The 15,593-nt window shown below is 39.8% G+C and overlaps 1 protein-coding gene across 7 annotated transcripts; it reads left to right on the top strand.

Moving 5' to 3' along the window:
- The first annotated feature begins 4 nt into the window (after positions 1–4).
- Positions 5–15,508, top strand: SSBP1 (single stranded DNA binding protein 1). 7 transcript variants are annotated; one of them, XM_010947444.3, is made up of 8 exons: positions 92–293; positions 759–825; positions 2,874–2,934; positions 3,580–3,720; positions 3,926–4,019; positions 5,525–5,613; positions 8,612–8,685; positions 15,360–15,508. In XM_010947444.3, the coding sequence occupies exons 2-7, from the start codon at positions 802–804 to the stop codon at positions 8,653–8,655; spliced, it is 453 nt and encodes a 150-aa protein (XP_010945746.1). In that variant the 5' UTR covers positions 92–293; positions 759–801; the 3' UTR covers positions 8,656–8,685; positions 15,360–15,508. The 7 variants fall into 7 exon arrangements, with proteins under 7 accessions (XP_045366923.1, XP_074223002.1, XP_010945746.1 ...); XM_045510965.2 differs by having other exon boundaries at positions 15,198–15,508; XM_045510967.2 differs by lacking the exon at positions 92–293 and adding an exon at positions 5–85 and having other exon boundaries at positions 8,612–15,508.
- The last annotated feature ends 85 nt before the right edge of the window (positions 15,509–15,593 follow it).

The raw sequence follows: 15,593 nt of genomic DNA, 5'->3' as shown, positions 1-15,593 counted from the left end.
TTGCCTCCTTCCTCTCGCGAGCCTTGAGTCCCGGTTGCTCCCGGAAGTGATTCCTACCTGGAGGCTGTCCGGGCCCGAGCGTCAGGTCCGGGAGGGAGGGCGCGCGGAAGGCGCTAGTGTTGTGTTCGGTGTGCGTACGGCCCTGCGTGGGTCGGGAGGTGGTACTGTGTCGTGTCTGGCTTTTTTCTTCTTACTCGCGCTGAGGACTCCGCGATTCCACCCCACCTTCCAGGCGCTTTCCGTTGTTGGTCGTGAGCGTCACCTTTGAGAAAGGGCGCCCGCACCTCTCGGCGGTGAGGTGGAGAAGCCCAGGGATCTTCTAGGTCCTTGCTAACGGGGATGGAGGCAGTAATTTTTGCAACAGCACGTTTCAGATACAAGTCCTTGATAACATTCTAATATTTACTGAGCCGTTACTATGTCTTAGGAACTGTTTTAAGAGTATTGGATGTAACAGTGAATAAATCAGGCAAAAATTTTCGCTCGAGGGGGATTTGCATTTTAATGAAATTTGAAAAGACAATGGAGTGGAAATTGGAATAGAATCAGAATGGGTTGGAGGAAGAGGAAGTTAAGGGGAATAAAAAGACAGGTGCGAGGACTTTTTTGGGAAGGGGAGGAAATCTTCATTAAATGTGTAGGGATGTTGATACGGTCGCAAGGTGCATTGCATAGACGTCATGAGTGCAGTTAAGAATTTATGATTTAGTGAATTTGTGCTCTTGCTACAGGATTTAATTTATCTCTTTTTTTTTCAGGGAAAGACCAAAGATTAGATTGTAAGAAAAGAATATAGAAGCCATGTTTCGAAGACCTGTATTACAGGTAATCATTTTTCCATGTTAGTTTTGCGGTGTATTATTACTAGCCATAGTGATCAAATTTCTTTAGGCTTTTGCTTGCTGAGGCAAAGAACGTTTGAGCCCACCCGTGTTATTTGATATGGAGGATTGGAAACAGATTTTGCTTGTATACATAATGTTAACTAAAACAAAACGAAACTTTTATAGTTTGTTAATGAATATGGTGGGAGTCATTACTTTTTATTCTTTAAGTTTTTAAACTTTTTAATTGAAGTATAGTCAGTTACAGTGTGTCAGTGGTCTGGTGTACAGCACAGGGAGTCATTCCGTTCTCTAACATGTGTCACTTGGATTTATATCAGCAAGAAAGCATTTGAAGTCTTTATTAATCTAAAGACTATGAGAGTCACTGTTCCAGCATTTTAAAAATAAGGCATGTGGTTCCTTTTCTGACCACCTACTTCCTAGGTTTGTCAACCTACCTCCCCCACCCTCCACCGTTTCCCAAATCTGAGGAGAGCAGGTGAAGTCTCAACATCACCACAAATTTACTATGTCCCAAATTCCTTCTCATTTCACCCAGTTTGACTCCTTACTTAATCTCTTCAGTCACTCCAGCCAGCCTTGAGTTGGCCTAGACCCCTTTTTCCTCACCACACTTGGGCACCAAGTTCTGTAGAGTCTCCTTTATAATACCTCTCTTACTCCTTATCCTGTTAAGAATAAAGAAGAATCAATTCTTCTGTGAAAGCTGTTCTCATCTCCACCACTCTGCTGTAGAATTTAGCCTGTATTCTTTGATCCCTACTTTAACCTATGTGTACTTTAAAATATATATACATATATATTTTTAACATGTTGAAATGTAAAACATGGTAAAGTTACTTCTGTATTAATACACAATACTACAGTGTTAAGTTATCTTTAAAACCAGATATAAAAGTTAAAACTTTAATTTAAAAAATAATCTCAGTTTCATAATTCTTTCCTTATTTCTCCTCCATGAGGTCTTGATTTTGTGTGCCTGCGATGAGACAAATTATTCTGTGAAACTTACGAGCTCTGGCTCATCTGAGCACTCAGATCAATACATTTCTAGAATCATGACACAAGTAGTAATTAGCAGTTTTGATTCTTTAACATATTGTAACTCACATTTTTATTTTCTTACACACCCTCTGCCCCGAAACATGATAGGATTCCATAGCCAAAAGTACTCCTAGAATGGGTATTCTTTTAATTGGTAGATGCCTACTTTATATTAACAGTGCTACCTCTTGACACATACTTCTCTGATGTAATGGTTAGTTCTCTGAGCTCTGAGCCTCGTGATGTTCCCAGTGATGTGTGCTCACGTCTTGGTGGTAGCAGTATGTCTTTAAGGGGCAGCAGAGGGAAGTGGGAGAGGCAGCCACTTTGGTGTTAGATGGTCCTGGGTTCTAGGCATACTTGCCATTTATTTCCTGTGCCATTTTGAGGAAGTTACTTTATCTCTCTGAACTTTATTTTTCCCATGTATGAAGTGGGGATAATTTTACATAGTTTATAGATTTATTCTGAGGATTAATTAATAAGAAGTAAAGCACTTAGCTGGCATTCAGTAATATCTGTTATTACTGTCTAGTGACTACCTTTCTCTGACAAGCTGATTTGGACAGTCATATCTTTGTACTTTATCAAAGAACCATATTTATTTAGCATAGACTTTTTTCTTTGGTGTATGGAAAGCATGAATATTTTTCCAGCATGTATTTGATGTTACCTTTTGGCTGCGGACACGGAAGCACCATAGTCAGGAGGACTGCCATGAAAGAAACTGGAGAGGACTGTAAACTAACTCTCTTGGGAATACTCTCTAGTCCTTCCTTTGGACCTGTGGGCTTCTGCAGGAGGCTGCCCTTAAGGGTTGGCGGGGTCCTTCGGGCATTGTGATGGGCCAGGTTCTCATCTTCTGTAGATGTATGCTATAGGAGCTGCTGACCGGATGGTGACAAGATGTGAATGGACCTTCTGTTTGCATTTGCCTTTCTCCCAAAATTAAAGCCATTTTACTCATTTGTTCCACTTCAGGTACTTCATCAATGCATAAGACACGAGTCTGAAACAGCTAGCAGTTTGATTCTTGAAAGATGTAAGTAGTAGCTGATTTCCAAGTTTAAAGCGTATTATTTATAGCAATGTGCTAATGTTCTGCAATGTGCTGCAGAAGGGGTACACTGTCAATCATCGTGCTTTGGGCTCATATTTGCCTCTCTGATCTTGGTCTTGCCCTGTTAGGCTGCAGGAGCCTTATATGAATCAGGCCCTTCTTCCCTCATCAGTCAGTTGTCTGTTTCCTGCCAAAGAATTTCCTTGAGTTCTGTTTGGTTATCTAGGTCTTCCAAGGTTATGTGCTATTTGGCTAAAGTAGTGAATGTTTGTGAAAGCTGCTGTTTCAGAAAAATACTTGTATTTATAAAGATTTTCAGATCTCAGATTTGTTCTTTTAACCATACAGTCAGCTAAAAATTTTTTAAGGTATTTTAAAGAAGAATTTATGATAAAAGAGCTTAATATTTATTTTGTGGAGCTACTTCCTCTATGAATTTCTTCTCCTTTCTTGCCAGCCCTCTTTCCTCCCTCCCAGCCACCCTTTATTCACCCTTTCAACTTATTTCCTGACCTTCTAGAACTTGGGTTTTGCTTCATGCTGAGATCGAAGTTGGAATAGCGTTTGTAGCTGTTCCTCTCCCGGATGTTTCTCTCTCTCTGACTTTATCCACACATTGCGTTTCAGCTCTGAATCGTGTGCAGTTACTTGGTCGAGTAGGTCAGGACCCAGTCATGAGACAGGTGGAAGGAAAAAACCCAGTCACGATATTTTCTCTAGCAACGAATGAGATGTGGCGGTCAGGGGAAAATGAAACATACCAAGTGGGTGAGTATAAAAGACTGGAGTTTTAATTTCATCCACAATAAATAAGTATTATTTATTATCAATTATGTAATTAGAGATAAGCTGCTTTTAGAAAGGCTCTTCTCTAATTCTGTTTTGTTCTCTTGGAAATTGTGGCACTGGTTTTACTGGACATGTCGTTTGCATTTGTCTTTTGCCTTTGTAACCATGTTTCCTGTTCTTTGAGATTTAGGTGATGTCAGTCAGAAGACAACATGGCACAGAATTTCAGTATTCCGACCAGGCCTCAGAGATGTGGCTTATCAGTATGTGAAAAAGGGGTAAGTTGAGAAAGGAAGGATCTTACAGATTGGTTTAAAAAACTGGTGACAGGTGTTTTCATGGAATGTGTAACTCCTTTACATCGTACCACTAATTACTCCCTATTAACTCAAGAGGTATTTATTCAGTACCTAATACTACATGTGTAGCTCATTGCCGTATGTGACTGATTTAAAGGTTTTAACATGGTTTAGCCTTTTAAGAACTTACAATTTAGGGCAAATAAGATACGTACTTAAGTAGAAGCCGATGAGATAAGAGTGTACTAAGTGCCATGTGAGCAGGTACAGCAGCGCTTTTAGGAGTTCCCACCCTGGCCAGGGCAGGGGTCCCGATGGCAGGCGTCTTCCCTCCTGGCACCCACATGGTGTCCTCACAGAGGATCTGGAATGTCTGCAGCCTGACACGGTGAGGCATTATGATAGTATTCACAGCAGTTATTTTATATTTCATAATTTTGTATAGGCTTAGTAGGTCCCTTTTGGAGTGCTTGGATTGATCGTGTAAAAAGTGTCTATCCCAGACCCACAGAACAAGAGGGTGTATTTAACAGCAGTTATACTTACAGTTAGTATATTTAGAAATGCATTTGTTTTATAGAAATAAAACATTTTATAAAAAATAATTCAGCACTAACTAAAATTTCTGTTTTTTTCAATAACTGCATTCTTTTTCTTCATGTGTACCTGCACTGGGGTTTATATATGTGTGTATAATATGGGCATATTATGGATGTATGAACACATAGAGGAAATCTCAAGAACACTGTCTATATACAATTGCACCTACTGATTGTTGAATTTGTATATGTGTTCCCTTTGGCACCCATTTTACCAGTTTTCTGTACTTTCTATATTGTACATTTTTAGTGGTGTTAGACTCTGAAAATTGATACTACTGTCATTTTCTACCCTTTAAAATCAGAGTTATGGCTGTCTTCTAGTTCAGCCTTCTAGACAGTGCAGAAGGAGTCTTAGTAATTAACTCTGAGTGAAATAATAAGCTGAAAACTTGTGTTTTGAATTTTAATAATCTAAGTCCTTTGCGAGTAAGTTAATGAACTTCACTGTGGAAAAGAATTGAAAAATAAGTGAAAATCAACAAATCAGAGAATCCAAAATCACAGGTGAAGGAAAATGACACGTTGGAAATCAGTCATGGAGACTTAAAGGATGCCACCGGTTTGCTCTTCATTTTCATGGTGTTAAGGTTGCCTTTTTTTTCTTCTTCTTCCTTAAGATTTTGAAAAATTTCTTTTTTTTTTTTAAACTTCCATAAGCTCAAGGATGAAAACATTGTCCCTTTTTCCTAAATATGCCAAGTCTGTGTACATTCTATTTCAGTGCTCTTAATTCTGAACTTTGAGAAGTGGTAGAAAAAATGAGGTTATGTATGATTATCTATTTCATCCTTAGTGTATACTCATTACCCTCTCTGACTGAACTCTCTCCTGTAAAGCATATTAGAATCTCAGACTAAAACCTGTAAATTTTCTTTATTTCAGGTCTCGAATTTATGTGGAAGGGAAGGTAGACTATGGTGAATATACGGATAAAAATAACGTGAGGCGACAAGCAACAACAATTATAGCCGGTGAGACTTGTGATAGTAGCTATTGTTTTTTTCTTTCCTCCTTTCCTTCTTTAAAAGCTTGGCTGTGTTATAAGTAACTTCACCTGAGGCTGTGAGTACTGATGCTAGTGAGATTGTAAGGCCGCTCACCAGGAGAATTCTGAGTGTGGTTTGTGGGCTCGTGACAAGTTTCTACATTTACCTCTTCCTTTAGAAAATTATCTCTGGGCTCACGGTTTTAGTTCTCAAGTAACTTTATTTAGAGTTATAAATTGAACTGTTTATGCCAGTATTTCTTATTGGAGTTAGAAGACCTTTACTCTCGTGCCTTTGAAGGGCATCGTCTAAACAGGGAGAAGCATGTGCCAGGCAGAGCCACGCTAACGTGAGGGCATGAGACATTTGTGCAGGTGTATTCACAGCCTGTTTGGTACTTAACGTGATGAGAACAAATTCCTATTCTCATGAAACAAAATATGAAACAACATAGGAAAGATGGACACACAAAGCTTAAAGGAGGTTAAGAAGATGTCCTCTAAAGCAGCTTTCAAACTTTTCTGAAAGTTCTATAAGAATTTTGAAAACAGTATACCCCTTTGGACTTGTTTGAGTTGACATTAAAAATTATTTTCAATATAAAATTGTTACTCTTAAATATATTAATGGATCTAAATACTGTGGTATTTGATATCCATTATCATTAAAAAAAAATACCTGAACAAACTCTTCAACATTTGGAAATTTACGTTATTCCCTTTATGCTGCGCTTGTTTTTCAATTCCATTTTTTCCTCAGAAGTTTATTTAATATAATATACTGTGTAGTGAAGACTCTTTTGTTATTAATTCTATTATAGGTAACAAAAATAGATGTATAGACATTTTAAAGTATTTTTTAAAACTTTGTGACAGTAAGGCTGTAAATGGTGTTTCTTCTTGATTGAGTTACTATTACCCTATTACCCAGTTGTTTTTAGACATAATTGACCAAAACAACTTTAATGTATAGATATACAAACTAAAATTTTATTGAAAATGCATCTTTTAATTAGATGGATGATGCATTTTTTACCTTTTGGGTAAATTGCTAAAGTAAGACAGTTTGTAAGCATTCATTCTGTTTTCTTGTTTTTTTATGGATGTAAACACTGAGAAACCTTGTTTTGATAAATAAGTCGATGGGAATGAAAGATTTTATTATAGTAATGTCTCAATATTTATGAACTTCTGAGATATACCAACATTAGATATCAATTAAAAATTAATTTTTTTATTATGGAAAGTGTCAGCTTACTGATAAATTGTAATTTGTTATAAATAATAATTATTTTTTATGCTTTCTTTGATGAAAGTGTATTAATTTTGAAAATCAACATAGGTGTCTTCTACCCTCAGTATTAGACCTTAGGTGAGGTTCCTTCTGACCAATTTGCTTTCAGAAGTCATGAGTTTCTTGACTGTAAGTCACTGCTTGCCTGCTCTGTTCTTCCTTGGGACATGTCTGCAGAGGTGTCTACCTGTTTAGAAATGTTTTTCCAGACCTATAAATGGTATAGAACTACACCAGTGATTTCAGCAGTAGAAGACCAAGCTTTCAAATAAAATAATTGACATTTTAAAATCTCTATTGATCATGTTTTAATGAAGCATTTAACACATTCATATTCCAGTCTAAATCTAATAGGTGGGCAGACTTTGGATTGTGCAAATTGTTATAAACCAAGCCAAATAGAAACATTTCAAATTATCTGTCTTTTTTTTTCCTTGTCACCAGTATTCATGAGCATGGATGATTAAACAATTAACATAGGTTTATGGCTATTAGTAAAATCGAATGGGTCTTTAGTGACATTGGAATTGAAAGCAGTAGAGTTTAATTTGGCTGATCTGTTTTATAGGCCACATTTTGTCTCCTAGGGATAATGTCTGTAACTTAAAAATAACCACCAGTGGATGGCACTCTTGCCTTTTTACAGTGTTGTTAATACTGATAGTATCTCCTGAAATAACCATTCTGTACCAAAATATTCTAGTTTTAGAGGACTATAGTCATGAATAAATATTCCATCATTGTATAATAACCACTTTTTGAATAATACTGAAGTGACATGAAACTAGATCTTTCAGTGTTACGTGGGAGGTGCCATTTCTTTGCCTTTGCTTGTCCGAGACTAACTCTTTCTGGACAACATTTTAAGAGCATTGCCTGATGTTCTTGGATAAAAATGTTTTCTCTGTAATACTGATTAGTAAAAATTTTCCTAAGGAAGAATATATAAAACTCATTCTATTTTGAAATTTAAAAATAAAATGTGTTCTATATGGGGGGAAGGTATAGCTCAAGCAGTAGAGTGTGTGCTTAGCATGCACGAGGTCCTGGGTTCAATCCCCAGTGCCTCTTCTAAAAAAATAAATAAACAAACAAACAAACAAACAAACAAACCTAATTACCTCCCCCCACCAAAATACTAAATAAAAATAAACAAAACAAAAAAAATCTTTTAGTTAAAAAAAAATGTGTTCTATATGAGTGTTTAGACTTAAAAACATAAGTAAATCTATCTTTGCCAACAGGGCCGTGTGGTGAGCCCTGCCCTGCCCTTCTTCCATCCTCCGTGTGGAATGCGATGCCTTGATCCTCTTCTGTGTGAGGATGTGCTCCCTGGTTTAGTGGCATCTGAGCATTGCAGGCCTCACAATTTGTGACTAGCTCTTTTGTAAGAAGTTATTGCTGAGAAGACTTTAACTGTTTTGGGGGAAAGATACGAAATATCCCATCTCTTCTCCCCAAGGTCTGAGTTGTTGATAAACAGTCGAAGCTCAACTTGGAGCTTGGTTATGCCTACTGTACATAACCTCTCAAGAGTAGCAAGCAACACGGCAAGAAAGTGATACTTTGAGAATTTGTCTAAAATCGTTTCAGTGAATAGCACTAAAATGTGTCTGTGGTAGAAGGGAGTGATGACGTGAGATGGAGGAAGAGTTCTGAAAATAACATTTATACTTTGGCTTCTTTACAGATAACATTATATTTCTGAGTGACCAGACAAAAGAGAAGGAGTAGAACGGACGATTCTTCTTTGGCCATTGTTTGGTACAGTCTCATTTCCAAATCATGATAGTCTTTATACTTTCTAAGGACACAAATTAAAGTATTCTTTCTATAAAAAGAGTGATAATATCTTGCCTGTCGCTCCTCCTCCCCTTTTAGTGTCATAAACCTGGTAGCGCCTGTGTGTGATGGTGTTCAGTAGTTGTTTATTCTTCAAGGGATGGTTTCTGTGTACAGGTGTGCAAACTAGTGAACCTTCAGGTTCATCCATGTTGTGGCAAAGGGATGAATGTCCTTTGGGAAGACCCGTTGTTTTTGTGCACACTTCTATTGTAGTATTGACCCAGCCACTCGGTATTTATTGAGCATCATTATATGTCAGACGTTTAGGCCACGGTCATAAATACTGATTTCCTTATCTTGCCTTAGACTCTTAGACTGTGAGACAAGGATTGCATCTTCTTTGTATACCTGCGTCTTAACCAGTGCTTGGCACAGAATAGGCAATAAATGTCGACACACGAATGATCCTAGTGGGATATTAAGCTTTAGCCCAAATTAAAGGGCATTGCTGAACAGTGGTTAGTATCTAACCTAGATAGCTTCAGGACTATTTTTGGACAATTTCACTAGCATCGTATATGAACTAGAGTTCTCTAGCAGTACAGACTTACAGGGTAACTAGGGATGAAATAGCTCATCTCCAGGGGCTGACTCAGGGCTCTGGCTTCACTGTTTTCTGTCTTTCTAAACCCCCATTCTCTCTACCTGTTTAGTCTCACCCAGAACTCAGGGGGTCCCCTGAATAACCTCTGACTCTTGTTTCCCTAGAACCTCGGGTGTGAAACTTTCTTTTTATTTTTCTACATGGTCTCTCTTTGTTTTTTTTAATTGAAGTATAGTCAGTTTACGATATTGTGTCAATTTCTGGCATATAGCACAATACTTCAGTCATATAGGAACATACATATATTTGTTTTCAAATTCTTTTTCACCATAAATTACTACTAGATACTGAATATAGTTCCCTGTGCTATACAGTATAAACTTGTTGTTTATCTATTTTATGTACATTAGTCAGTATCTGTAAATCTAGAACTCCCAATCTATCCCTTCCCACCCCCTTCTCCCCCAAGTAACCGTAAGTTTGCTATGTCTGTGAGTCTGTTTCTGTTTTGTAAATAACTTCGTTTTTTTGTTGTTGTTTTTTAGATTCCACATATAAGTGATATCATATGGTATTTTTCTTTCTTTTTCTGGCTTACTTCACTTAAAATGACATTCTCCAAGTCCATCCATGTTGCTGCAAATGGCATTATTTTATTCTTTTTTATGGCTGAGTAGTATTCCATTGTATAAATATGCCACAGCTTCTTTATCCAGTCATCTGTCGATGGACATTTAGGTGGTTTCTGTTTTTCTACATGGTCTCTTGATGTATATATTGTGTACACACAGTTATCTTTATTTTAAGATTCTGGACATTACGGAGAACTAGTAATTTACTAATAAAAATTACGTAAAGTAACTCAGTTTGAAGTTTGCATCAGCCCCTCACAGATCTGCGTGCTAGTTTGCTGCAGCTTTTCAGCGGCTGGCTGCTGCCGGGCTGGTTGTCCAGTTCAGGTTGTATTGGTTGCTGTTCTGTCTGGGCCACTCGAGCTTCAGCTTTGCCTCTGGTCCAGCCTGGTTGCACCCTGGGCTTCATGTCCTCTCCCCTCTGCCTGAGACTGGTGCTAACTGCAGCTTAGATCGAGCTGGACTCGAACAGGTTCAGAATTCACATGCTATGTTGTGGACCCCTGACTTCGCCCAGGAACAGTAGAAATTTAATTGCCATTTTCTCGTATCAGCCATCTTCATTTATTTATTTTTAAATTTCAATTTTAGTTAATTTTTACAGCCATCTTTTTTTTACCCTGAAGCTGGGATCATTAATTAGCATATTAACTCTGCTTTCTGAGTTCACACATTAAAACTGTCTGGTAATATAATCCTTACTCATTTATGCTACATTCCTAAAGCAAAATTGTAGAGTAGATAAAATTTATCTTTTGGGCAGTTTTTAATTTATTTCCTCAACAAAGCTACCTTTATACTCCTTGAAAGTTTTATGCTTTGGGAACGTGATATGATGAACAAAAAAATAGCTTACTGACAAACCCAAAGTGATTCTGAGCCCTGGCCTCAGGGGCAGAAAAGTGTGTCCTGTAACATCCCTGTCAGCTGGAGAAGGCTTGGAATGTCCTGAGGCTGAGACAGCAGAGTGTTTGGAGTCAGGCGTTCAGTGCTGAGGCTTCAGCATCGTGTGACAGTGCAGACCCCAGGTCCACCACCAGGCAGGCCGTGGGAGCGGAAGCTCTGCCCTGCCCACCTAGGCAGCCCCGTCTGCTGAGAGTTTCTCCTGTTCCCAGGCTGGTCTCAGAGTAGACGTGTGGGATCTGACAGCAGTAACAGACCGAGGGGTCTTCTAGTCCAAGTTTTGTGTCCTGCATTTCCTTCTTCATGTTGTTACTTATCAGGGAATGTACCTGCAGAAAACTGCTCTGTGGCTTTGGTTTTGGGATGCTGTGTTAAATAGAAAGATAAGTAGGATACAGCAAAATGTGGGAGAAGAAGTATCAAACAGCATGTGTGGTGTCACCCCATTTTTGAAAAAGAAGTATTGACATAAGTATATTCTTAGAAAAGTCTGGAGGGAGAAAAGTCAAAATGTTGTGATGCTCTCTGAATGGGGGAGATTATGTGTGATTTTCTTTATTTCTTTACACTTTTGTATATATATATTTTTAAAGCATTGAGCATGTGTTTTATAATAAGAAAAAGTAAATAAAGCTGTTTACATTTTGGGGGAAAAAACTTTCCATTATTTCCAAGCAAGGCTTGTTCTGTTCATTCACCTTCAGCTAGCACTGCTTCACGTACTAGAGGTGAGCAAGACCTTTCGTGTGTTTTCCCCGTCACCTGTGTCTTCATCTCATGCTTAGATGCTTCACTGATCTCCTTTTTCTCTGGTACACACCCAGAGCAGTTGAGTTTAAAGACCAACCCACTTGTGAAATCCACTGTTTACTGCGAGTATAGCGCTCAAAGAGTCATCCATTTCTTAAAAATCACGTAACTGATTAATCCAGAGACGTCCCAAAACACCAAAGACCTGTTTCTGTGACTGTTTTGGGGACTACTTGCCATTGCCAACTGAGTTACAGCCTAACCTTTGCAGCTCATTTAGGGGGAATTAATGGTAGTTTCTCTTTGTTCCCAGAAGATACCACGCAGCTCTTGAAGGCAGGGTTGTCCTTTTCCAGCTCAGCCTAGCACAGTGACATTTTAGGGTTTCATAAATGCTTGTTGTTCAGTTGGATCCCACTGAAACATTGACATGAGATCAAGGGCAGGACCACTTATTTTGCTGTCAGGGATTGCATTATACGCCCTGAGATTGGTGGGAGTAACAGCAAGCAAATCACTGTAGAAAATGAGGGGGTAATCCCAAGGTTAGTGAGTTATGGGGAAATACCTTACAAGGTAACAGTCATTCTGTTAGTGGGTGACATTGTGTGCTTACTGCCTGCCAGGCCCTGAGCTAAGGGCTTTTTATCATTGTCTCATTTAACTGTTACCCTAAAAAGAAGGTAGCAGTGTCTCCACTTTACAGGTGAGGAAACCTAAAACTGAGAGTTTAAGAAACATGTCAGAGTCACACAGCCTTTCAGAGGCACACCTGGGTTTGAGCTTGGGTGTGTGAAGTGTGCATTTTGCTTCCTGCTCGCTGCCTGCTTCCCGCTGCCCCATTGGCTGTACATAACCAGGACCCCCAGTGCTGACTTCTGACCAGGGCCCCAGGCAAGGTGCACCTGAATCACACCAGGAGTTTAATACATAATAGGTTTTGGTTGGGGGTAGAATTGTGAGTGAGCCAGAAATACCTCTATCTCTTTATTCTTTCTGATTCTCAGTCTCATGATCCCATAGGAAAATAAGTCACAGTTAATTTCTCTACCAGGTTATCTTTACATATTTCTCTTCCTTTTTATCAAGCAGTGTCTCTTTACTGGTTAAAATAAGTTCAGAGTGTCTGCTCCTTTCATTGTTTCCTACTACAGTGTTTTGCTTTCTACTGAGATTGATATTGAAATGGATTATTCAAGAATTTGTCAGGCTCAGTTTTTAGAGAGAAAGGCTTTTGACAGGTGTCAACAGCATTGAAGCCCCATCTCAAAATGACTATACTCTGCCCCTGTGCTAGTCCCATAGTCTGATAGGATGGTGTGTAGCTCACTTTTTCGGCTGTCAGAATCATGCATCTACAATTTTGAAATTTTTCTTTTTGTCTCTTTGCTCTTCATTAGCTCTCTGCCACGCATTGGACCCCAGGGTCCTGTTTGTCTATATAGATTTATATCTTGACCTTTTTTTAGTTTTTCTGCTACACCTGTCATTTGAAATCAAAGGTGGTCTATCATAATAGTTCCATTAAGGCTGTGCAGTTAGAAAGCCTGCGTTTGAACCTCTGCTTCACTCACCAGCTGGGTGAACCCTGGTAAGTTTCTTAACTTTTCCTGCCTTGGATTTTTGTTGTTTTGTTTTCCTGTGACTAAAACAAGGATGATAATAGTCCTGCTGTTATAGGCCTGCTGTGGGGAACACAATAAATAACACGTGTAACTACTTGGCATACAGTAACTGAACCGAGCGTCAGGACATACTGGCTGCTGGTAACTGGTTTTGCAGTTATTTTGAGCAAGGTGCATCAGGCTTTCAGTCATCACAGGGTACTTAGGAGGACACACTAATTTTAGTTAATTGTACTTCACCTTTTTGCTGTTGTTTTATAAATCTCTGTGGATTGCTGAGCACCTATTTCACTTTGGGTGTGTCTTTTTGGTTTGTTGTTAATCTTCTGTGGCTGTTTATAATTAACCGGGGCATCTTTTTAAACTCAGAAGTCACTTGAGCACCTGTTGTATGCCATGCACCCGCACAGCCTGGCTAGAGGGGTGAATATAGCAGGACTCCTGCACTGAAGGAACTCGAAATGTAGGGTCGCGGTTGGGCGGGGAAGATATAATCAGGAGCCTGTGTAGTCAAGCATGATGTGGTGTGAGGAACACTGGTGATGGTAGAAACGAAGTCCTGTGGGGCACAGAAGGGGATAGTAAGGTTAGCAGAGGAAACAGGTGAACAAAGGTCCAGAAACTTAAAAGTATATGAAGCAATCAGAGATAAGATGTGAAAAGTGGTTTGAGACTAGAGCAGAAAGGGCATTGAAGGCTTGCAGAGGACTTGGGCAGTGGGGAGCTATGGAAGGTTTTAAACAGGGACATCTCATCAGAATTGTGCTTTAGAAAGATCAGTGAGGACAGGTGGTTAGAAGGGGGAGAGCCCAGAGTTAGTTAAGAAGCTACTGAGTAAGCCTAGAAAGGTTGGTGATGTGGGGGTGGGAGGTGACATGAGGGGTGTTTAGGGTTCACATTGGTTCATTCGTTGTGTACCAGTTACGTGCTGGAGCTTGTGCTGGGCTCTGGGCGGGAGAGGCTGAGAACACATGGCTCCTGTCCAGGGTCTGGTGGTGGCAGAACGGGGGTTGGTAAGAGGAGAGGCAGTGAGAAGCTGATTTCGAAGCCCCTGCTGGCAGCTGCGCAGGTGGTGCTACCTTATTTCTGAAGCCCATCAACATGGCTGTGGCAGCAGATGTGAGAAGAGGGAAGATAATGAGTTTAGTTTTGAAAATAGTTGAATTGTAGACTTTCTAGCTTCTGTTTGGGAGGGTGGAGGTTAATGAGTCTGGAGCTCAGAAGAGAAGTTGAGGCAAGAGTGACTTCTTTTTCTTCTGCCAAACACATTGTAAGCAGATTTTTGTGAGATAACTTCCCGGTGTTGCCAGGATTCCAGCTTCCTGTTGTGGAATACCTTACTGTGGGAAACATGTCCAGTTGCCTACCTGTTTCACGATGTCCCTGGGATTTGTTTTAATCAGATGCGGTATGATGACTGCCTCTGAAAGAAGAGTTTATCACTTACAGTTCTTTACACGGGCAGGCACCAGGGTGGGTCAGGAGGAATGAGAGAAAAGTGGGTCAGAGCTTTTGTTGTTTTTGTGGGGAAAGAACAGATAAGACAGGACAGGAAAGCTGAACAAATATAGGATTAAACAGTCTGAATACTTTTCAGCAGCAGTGGGTAGTAGGGGTGGTTCTGAGTTGTCAGGTGCTCTGGTGCTGGGGTGATTTCAGGCAGAGGACTAGTATCCTGCAGGAGCCTGATGAAAGGAGGCTAATGAGGGGTGTGAACTCAGGATTGCTTGGTTTGCATATCAGAGGCATGCTCTTGGGCAAGTCCTTTACTGTTTCTAGGAATTAGCTAATATTTGGGGGGATGGGTGGGGGCAGTCCTTCCCAGGGTCTGCCAGGCCCCAAGATGTCGGAGCATCGTAAAACATGGTTAATAGACCACCCGCTAGCCATTATCCCTTCTACATTTACAGAACCCATGTTTTTGTGAAGGTGACAGTGTGCACAGCTAAAATACTGCATTCCTATTCTCCTTTGCAGTTAAGAGTTGCTAGGGGAGTATAGCAGAATTCATTTGGTGGTGTTCCCAGGAAAGTTTCTTAAATGAGCTAACTCTGTTGGGAGACTCGTCTTGTGTTCATCTCCAGACCCTCATCTGGCTTTTTCTTGTCTGAAATGTGGACATTATGGCTGAATCTCCAGTAGCCATCTTGGACCATGAGACGATCTTCAGGGTGGAGGACGGAAGAAGCTGGAATCTGTGATGACCATGGAACCGGATACCAGTCCTGGATAGTCTACCTCCGGACCTCTTTTGGAGACACAAATAAACCTCTGCCTGGTTTAAGCCACCTACTTGTGCTTTGCAGTTAAACCTAATCCTTAACTCATTCATTCATTCTTACCTTTAACTCCACGTACATGATCAACTCATCA

This window comes from Camelus bactrianus, chromosome 7 (assembly GCF_048773025.1).
Source record: "Camelus bactrianus isolate YW-2024 breed Bactrian camel chromosome 7, ASM4877302v1, whole genome shotgun sequence".
Taxonomy (NCBI): domain Eukaryota; kingdom Metazoa; phylum Chordata; class Mammalia; order Artiodactyla; family Camelidae; genus Camelus; species Camelus bactrianus.
Note: the sequence above shows the minus strand (reverse complement) of the source record. Positions and strands in the feature narration are given on the sequence as shown.